The 9,047-nt window shown below is 34.1% G+C and overlaps 1 protein-coding gene across 1 annotated transcript; it reads right to left on the reverse strand.

Annotated features, from left to right (window-relative positions):
* Positions 1 to 5,633: 5,633 nt before the first annotated feature.
* On the reverse strand, positions 5,634 to 8,989 carry LOC114755234 (receptor-like protein EIX2). The gene is made up of 2 exons (XM_028944098.1): positions 7,937 to 8,989; positions 5,634 to 7,034 (listed from the first exon to the last, which is right to left on the reverse strand). Exons 1-2 carry the CDS (start codon positions 8,987 to 8,989, stop codon positions 5,634 to 5,636), a joined length of 2,454 nt encoding a protein of 817 aa, XP_028799931.1.
* Positions 8,990 to 9,047: the final 58 nt, after the last annotated feature.

The following is a 9,047-nucleotide window of genomic DNA, read 5'->3' on the forward strand; positions in this document are numbered from 1 at the left end:
AAAAAATAGAACATTTGCTAATGATATAATTATCTTCCAATTGATAGTGCGCTATACTCTTTGGAACTGCTAGTTTTCAATTTCAAAGTCAGCATAATTCTCTGATTTTTTCTATTCAGCTAGCATCACACTGCTCGCATAGTTTCTTTTTGTTCATGATTTTGACTTCTCCGGTCTGCGAAGTCATGAGTCTCAATACGACGCTATGGTTATCAGTTGTGGATTTTGGTTTAATCTGTTTCTGTGTTGATAATGGTCGATTCCTTTTGTGCTATTAATAACCATACTGATGTCATTCATATTGTTAGTATTAATCAGAGACTATGTTGGTCTCAGAGCAAGAGAAATATGTCCACCAGTGGCTTGAGGTTGAGGAGAGGGTTGGATTCACATCCAGTTAATTTTGTCCTTCAAATATGATGATGACTCTAGCTATTTTTACATTTTACAGAGTTGCAAAAAAAAAAAACTTGCAATTATGTTGGAACTGATGTAGACTAAATTCTTGAGCAGAAAAGGATTGGGCGAGGTAGCAGAAAGGTCCATTTGGAAAAGCAACAAAAATCAAGATATGATCCCTCATAATGGGAACACAGGGAAGCACCTTCACAAACCCGTAGACCAACAGATACAATTGCACAAAACAAAAGAAGTTTCAAAGTTGCTGTGATTGGATATTGATGGTAATTGAAGATTGGATATTGCTTTCTCACGATGACATTTGGAGGACGAACACCAAGTGAATTTTGTTTGTTGATATTTTTGGTTAAATGTATTTTGTTGTATTGGTTGTGTGTCAATGGGGTTACGCTTGCTAGCTATAATGTAAGTTTATATCCCCAGGGTGTGCATATTGCTTATGTAAATTCTGATTTAGTTTGCTATCAAGTTTAGAATGTTGAGAGGAACGAAATCTGCTAAATTATCCATGTTACATTCTCGAACTGGCAATTTGTAAAGCATTTGAATCAAAAATGTTTGTTGTCACCAGATCTCATCTTCTCAAGAAATTCTTTACAGTTCTAGGATCTGTCTAAAACACAATTACTTCCTTGGTTGATTATGCCCTCGATCATAAGAATAATAATGAAAAAAATCGCTCTGAGCAGTGTGATACTAGCAGAAAAGATTAAATCAGAGAATTATATTGACTTTGAAATCACAGAAATGTTCAAAACTCGCAGTTCCAAAAAAAAAATTTCCCCAGCTTCAGTCAGGATTAAGAAAGTCCAAAAAAGCACAAATAAGTTCATCTTCAAATTTCATACTAGTATTCACGATCTTCATTCGACAAGGACCTCAATCTCACTAAAGTTTAACGTTGATCCAGAAATCACAGAGTAGAAGAAGAAGAAGAAATCCGTATTGTCTAAGAAATAAAATAAAAATAAAAAAGAGAATACAAAGTGACGTCCTCCTGGGAGGTTCATCGGAGGAAGAGGTCTAGCAGCAAGGAGGAGGCAAGGGGCAGAATTGTTGGTGGAGTTGGGTTGGGATTGGCGAGAGTTATGTGGGAGGAGGGGGAGGGGGGAGGGGGGAAGACGCAACCCACTTCTTCCTTCTTCCTCTTGTGAACAGGGCTAGTGAAGATGGCGAGCACCGTAGCGGGAAGATGTTCGGCTCAATCCAGATCCATTCGCCTCCATGTGCGGCGATGAAGGGGGGAGAAGACAGAAGAGGGAGGTTTTTTCATTTTTGCGAGGTTGACAAGAAGGCAGTCGAAGGTGGAAAGGTGAAGCTGGAATGAGATGAGTGGATGCCAGATAGGATTAATTTAACATGAGTTGGTGCATTACAATTGGACAGAACATGTATTACGCGGTACACTGAGAGTATGTAAGAATTTCTCCCTAATTATTTCTTGCTTGAAAATCTTCCAAATATGAAAAACAAGTGAATCCTATCTGCTCCTCTTATCATATTTATAAGGTAGAAAGGGAATATTTTTTCCAGTGGTAGAGACAGAATATTTTTTCCAATGCTATTTATAAGTTACTTTATTAAATTTTTAACATGAATATACTATTTTATCCTTTATTTATTATAGTGTAAATTTTTTTTTAAAATAGTGTATGTGTCAAATAACGATAAAGTTAAAAAATAGTTATATTTTAATGGAGAGTTAATGCAGTTAAAATTTTTTTTTTATTTGTGTGAAACATGCAAGAAGTATCTTATAAATAGGACTAAATGAGTATATTTAATAAAAGTTATTTGTTCAAGGGATGTTCAAATTATTTAGCCATTGATTTTATGTTAAGAATATCGCCAAAGTATAAATAATTTCAACATGACATCTAAGTACCTCGCCAACATATAATTCTATTTTGCACTATTATCATAAACACATCACCATTATCAATATTCAATGTAGTAATAAATGTATCAGAGTTGCACTATTTACCAGAAAAAGAAATGAAAAGAAGATGATAGGATTAATGGTGAATATTGAAAATCATTGTCGTGGGCCATTCTATGTGCATATTTGTCTCCAAGAAGTTGACTAAGGAGTAATGACTAATTAACAGCCATACAACGTCGGTCCCAACTTTCAAATTTTCCACATTTGAATAGCTAGTGAAAAAGACCATTCACTGTTTGACAGGAGAAAATTTGTTAAGTGCTCTCACTTTCATTCATAATACAAGTCATTTTAACTAATTCTTAAAACCAAAAACTAATAGTTAATTCATTAAATTTGTTTCAAATTGAAATTTTTTTTAACTTTATCCATATTAAAAGACGTTGTGAAGGAGAAAAAAAATATAAAGAGTTACATTTAAACATTAATTGTAAGGACAACATGGACAAATAAACATATTCATTACTCTTCAGGTAACTTATATTTTAAACCAAACTATTCTTCTAAAAGTGACTTGTATTATGGATTGTAAGGAATATGCGTTTGGAAAATCCTTTTATTATTGTGTGTATTAAAAAGAGCAAAGTATTTAACTGTTATTCAAGTCTTTCACCATTGACTTTGTACTCTTACACCCGTCAAGAACGCAAAGATAAACATATAATCAAGTCTCTAGATGAAGGCCAAAAAGATATCAAGTCTCTAGAAAAAAGAAAATAGAATTGATAGGATAATCACAACAAAGTAAATTAATGAGGTCATTTCATAGGTGTTGTATGTAAGTTGATCATAGATTAACAAACAACCACATTATTCCCAACGTGTGGAATGGGATTCCAACTTTGCTATTATTTTTGACCCAACTTTTAAGTTTTCCACACAAGAATAGTTCATGAAAGAAACTATTCATTATTTGGAGAAAATAAATTTTTAATGTGTTTTGGAAAATTATGTTTTTGTGGTTGTAAACTAACTTTTCATAATTGAATCCTTATTGAGAGATACTTATGTTTTAATGTTTAATATCTGGTCGTACCTCAAATAAATTACTTTCAATAGAAAAATTTCACCTATAGTTAACAAAAAATCTTTCATAATTTTTCTGAGATAAAAAGTCTTTTTCTATTAAGTCATATTTTTGTGCATGTTAAAATCGGCAGAGTTACGATCAAGAGCCTTTTTCTGTCATAATTCAACTTTTTAATCTTTTTAAGTCTTTCGTCATTGACTTATTATCAGCTTTTGTTTCCGTCAACTATGGCAAATAGATATAGATGCAATCATAAAATTCATAAGACGTTCACATCCAAGCATCATGATTTTTCAAATTTTGAAAGAAAAAAACTTTAAAAATTCAAATTAATTTCTCCAAATTTCAAACGCTCAAAAACCTGAATGAATTCTGTTATGATTGGATAAATAATACATGGTCCCAACTATTTTCTTCTAGAAAGTTGCCGCTTGGGTTGTGGAGCTTCAAGGAATATTTAAAATTATTACGATCACATTTCTGATCTTTTATTATATTAATTCTCGACTCTAATATAATGCATACACAAGTTATAATATAAGAAATTTACGACTTAAGCTATTTAGAGTTATCACCTCAGCTCGCAAGACTTAATTCTTAAATGTATGATATGATAAAAGAAAATTAATTAAAACTCACTTCTGGTAGTTACAATGGAATTTTACAACTATTATTATTGCTCTTGCTAATCTTAAAATATTGGCAAGAAAAAAAAATCCTTGTTGGCTCATAATATATAGAATTTTTTTTTGTCACCGAATAATATAAATTTCTAAGATACTACTTCCATTTATATTGCTTGTAAACAAGGTTGATATTGATGGGGGAAATAGTCGAGTCGTAAGCTGACGGTGATGTGTTTTGAAGTTTTCTCATAGCCTTTTTTTTAATACAAATATATTTTTCAAAAGAAAAATCTTGTAGGAGGAGTAATTAAACTCGTGATCTTTTTTCCAAACTATCATCCTTCCTACCACCTAAGGAGCCTTATGTGGTTATCAAACTCAGGTATCTGAGAAGAAAGCATTGGATTGGTGTGCGTCAAAAGGAAATATTCCTTACTTCGAGACATCTGCTAAAGAGGACTACAATATAGATGCTGCTTTTCTGTGTAGTGCTAAGACTGCTCTAGCTAATGAGCAAGGGTAGGACATGCAAGTTTTGCTTTAAACTTGCGTGCACATATTCAAAATCATATTGAGATATTTATATAGCGTGTGTGTGTAAAATGTAGGATATTTGTCTCAATGTTCAGTAAGAATGATAGAAACCTTAAGAGACCTAATCATACTGGGAAATTAGCAGGACAATCTTACTAGGTAAACACTCAGTCGTAAATGATAGCAAGTGATCCTAGAAAACAGAGCATCAAGGAAATATACATGACAGCAAACAATGTTCCATTCTTAATTAGCAAAGGCGTGGGTATGCATGCTAATGCAAAAAATTCCTACTGAGTTATCTGATATACTTGGCCCTTTGACCCACATTTTTTTGGGTCCTGTAATGATTCTCCACCCTTCCCGTCTTTCTTGTTATTCAGTCAGTTAGATCATTTTGTTGATTGTGATGCATTTGTTTAATTGATTTGCCATAAGTTGTTTAAGCTTATGTATTCATGCTCCTTCATAACAAAGTTGTTTAAGCAAAATGTTGTAAATGACATTTTATTGACAGTGCCCTTCTAAAGGACTTTGGTATCATAAAATCTCCTATTCTATTTCTTGGGCAAACAAAGTTCTTTTTTCTTTTCTCTCTGTTTTTATTATTTGGGTTGAACTTGATTATTGATGGTTACAGGTTTTGGAAGATGGAGTATTGCTTCCTCAAAGACAATGCATTGAATCTAGTTTTTAACAAATGCTAATCAGTGATTAAGCTTTGTATGAAATCAAAACAAGCAAAGATTAAATAGAGTTTTATGCATGATATTATAGTTTGGTCTTTAAAGTGTAGACATTATATCTTTAATGGTACTTTTTTGAAGATAATTAATGAAATAGACAGATAATTACGTATTGCTTAGTTTTATCTGTAATGCATCTATTATGAGCACAACTCTTTCATCATAACAAATATATCATATGTATGACCTTCAAAGTTGAACCACACAATCCTTGTAAATGAGTTTATTCATCAATTACAACATCATTATTGAAAGCATAATATGATTAAAGAGAGATAAATCACTTATCTTCTACAAACACCAACCTTCCAATGCAAATCTGGCCTAGTTTGCTTTCACCAGCAGCAACGGTATTGCAGTTTATACCACATGCGATCAATGAATTGGAAATAAGCATACTTCCATGAACTACTATAGAGCAAAGGACCCACCACTGCCCAGAACCCCACAATAAATCCAAATGCCATGCTGACAAAGAACCAATTGATTCCTTTCACATGATGGACTTCTTCTTCTTTGTTGCTGGAGCTGTTTGATGAACAACTATTGAGTGGAGGACCACATAAATCATAATTGCCAACAAAACTTGATGCTTCAAAGCTTTGTATTTGGGTCCCTGTTGGAATTTTTCCCATCAAATTATTGTAAGACAAGTTCAGCATGCTCAGAAAGCTCAATTTCGACATGCTTGGCGGGATTTCACCTGTAAGATGGTTTCTTGAGAAGTCCATAGTCTCAAGTGATTTCATATTGCCAATATTTTGAGGAATTTGGCCAACAAAATGATTATTTGAAAGGTTCAAAAAATGAAGTCCCTTAAGTCTTGTAAGTTTTGTTGGTATCTCTCCAGATAATTCATTGTTTGACAAGTCGATACTAGTGATGAGACCAAGGTTGGAGCTGTAATCATAAACCCTTTCTTTCAACAATAATGGTTCAACTACCAATTGAAGAGCATATATTTTTGTGAGAGGAATGTATGACTCTAAACTATTATTTATTACCAACATGGCACTCAAATGGTTGACACATTTTGGAATATATCCTGTCAACTCGTTATGCGCGAGGTCCAAGATTTGTAAGACACTCATGTCGCAAATTTGATGAGGAATTGGACCAGAAAATTTGTTTGATCTCAGAACAAGAATCTTCAAATTTGATAAACTTTGTCCAACCCAAGATGGAATCATTCCTGAAAATTGATTCTCTCCCAGATCCAAGGAATCCAGGCTATTTCTGTTCTTCAAAAAACTCGGTAAATTTCCAGAAAAACTATTGTTGCGAAGGTTCAACATTTTCAATAGTGGCAAGGATGACATGGATGTCTGTAAAATTCCAGTGAAATGGTTGTTTCCTAAGTTCACTACCACAAGATATGGCCACCTCGCCCAGCAATCAGGTACTTTACCTGATAAATTATTTGATGCCAAATTAAGAAATCTTAACCCCATCTCCTCTTGTTTATGACACAAAAAGTGAGTAATGGATCCTGAAAACCAGTTGCTTGAGAGGTCTAAGAATGCCACATTTTGTGATACATACGGTAATTGGCCATGTAACTTATTTGAGCTTAGATCAACAACTCTAGAAGAACAGTTTATCAGTGTATTCGAAAGCTCTCCTTCAATATGATTGTGGGAGAGATTCAAATAGTAGAGATTTCCAGCTATGCCCCAAAACCAAGTTGGAATTGAATCACGAATCTTGTTGTCGGAGATGTCCAAATATTGAAGATGCTTTAGTGATTGAATCCATGATGGAAAGTGAGGACCAAAATTCCAAGAAGCCAAATTTAACTCCTCCAAAAGTTGGAAAGGAGGATCCAATTAGGGTCCACTTTTAAATTGAGTTGGTTTTTTCGTACCCATAATTCTTGCAGATGGGTAAAATTAACAAGGTGGGCTTCTTTGACAACTCCTTGGAAAAGATTATACCCCAAATAAAGGAAATTCAATTTACAGAGTGATCCAAGGATTTTGAAAGGATTTCCTTCAAGTTGATTTTTATACAAATCAAGAAACATTAAAGATGTTAGATTTCCAAATGATATAGGAATTGCACTTTTAAAAGTGTTGTTCCAAAGATCAAGACATATCAAAGATTTAATGTTTCCTAATGAGTCAGGAAGTGCACCTTGAATGGAGTTATAAGAAAGATCAAGTTGAACAAGATTCTTAAGAAGACCAATTTGGTCAGTGAGATGGCCAGATAATTGAGAATCACTCATATAAAAAATCTCTAGTGCATGAGAAACACATCTTTCTGAAAGAATTTTTAATATTTGAGAAATTTGTTGGTTGCACTTCATGCTTGAAATATCCAGTTTTTTCAAGTTGCAAAGATTTCCCATAGAAGTTGGAATCGATCCTTCTAAAAGATTTCCATTTAAATCAAGAGTAACAAGAGAAGTCAAGTTTCCAACATTCATAGAAATTGTGCCAACCAAGTGGTTTTGAGAGAGAATGAGGGACTTTAAATGACTAAAACTGTACAACCAATCAGGAAGAGAAGAGTTGAACTGATTGTCAGATAAATCAAGATGTTGAAGGAGAGTTAAGTTTTGAATACTAACTGGGATGGGACCTTGAAAACCATTACTGTTTAATTGAAGATGAACTAATCTTTTCAATTGAAATACCCAATTTGGAATCAATGAAGTGCCCAATTCAGAATCAGAAAGATGAAGGATGGCTAAAGATGAAAAGTTTAAGGTTGATGGTTCAAAATGATGGTTCAAATCACATCCTAACAAGTGCAACTCTCTCAGGGAAGGAAGTGAATCTAGATCCTGCAACCAGCCAAAGGTGTTGGATAGGTTTAAATAACTCAGCTCAAGATGCTGAAGAGAAGAAAGAGCTGAAACCCATTGAAGGTTTTCATCATATCCGAGATGAAGATTGATTAGATTTGAGAGGTTTCCAATTTGATGGGGGATGCTTCCGCCAAACTGATTATATCCAAGATCTAGATATTGCAAATTGGAGAGATTTCCAATTTGACGAGGAATGCTTCCATTAAATTCATTACCTCCAAGACCAAGATATTGTAAATTGGAGAGTTTTCCAATTTGATGAGGAATGCTTCCTTCCAAAACATTGCTGCTGAGATTGAGGCAGATTAGATTGGAGAGATTTCCAATTTGATGAGGAATGCTTCCTTCCAAATAATTGCCTCCAAGGTCAAGATAGATCAGATTGGAAAGATTCCAAAATTGAAGAGGAATGCTTCCACCAAACCCAGCATGAGATAGGTTAAGATACGTCAAGCTTTTCATTGAGCCAAGAAAACCAGGTATTTGCATGCCTCCAAAATAATTACTGCTCAAATCCAAATAATTCAAATGCTTCAAGTCAAGCAAGGAAGAATGTACCTCACCACCAAACATTAATGTCTCATACAAATCATCGCCGCCAAACTGTAAAGGAGGTGGAGTCGTGAGGTGGAGCTCAAGAACATGGCCTGTGATGTTGTGGCAAACAACTGAAACCCAGCTGCAGCAATTTGCATGGAGAGACCAAGAGGTTAGCCTGTTTGAAGGATCTGAGAGATGACTCTTCATCTTAAGTAAGGCATCTCGCTCACTTGGAAGGCACTGAACCTCATAAGATGTTCTGCAAATGCATAAATCAACATTTGATAAGGTAAGTAACCAAAGAAAAACAACCACGACGATATTGCAAGAACCATCCATGACTACGTCAACCAAAGAGGTTTTTGCTAACAATTTTTTTGTGCTTTGATGGACATGC

Source organism: Neltuma alba, unplaced genomic scaffold, assembly GCF_004799145.2.
Source record: "Neltuma alba isolate B1F8T4 unplaced genomic scaffold, ASM479914v2 tig00010241_pilon, whole genome shotgun sequence".
Classification (NCBI taxonomy): Eukaryota; Viridiplantae; Streptophyta; class Magnoliopsida; order Fabales; family Fabaceae; genus Neltuma; species Neltuma alba.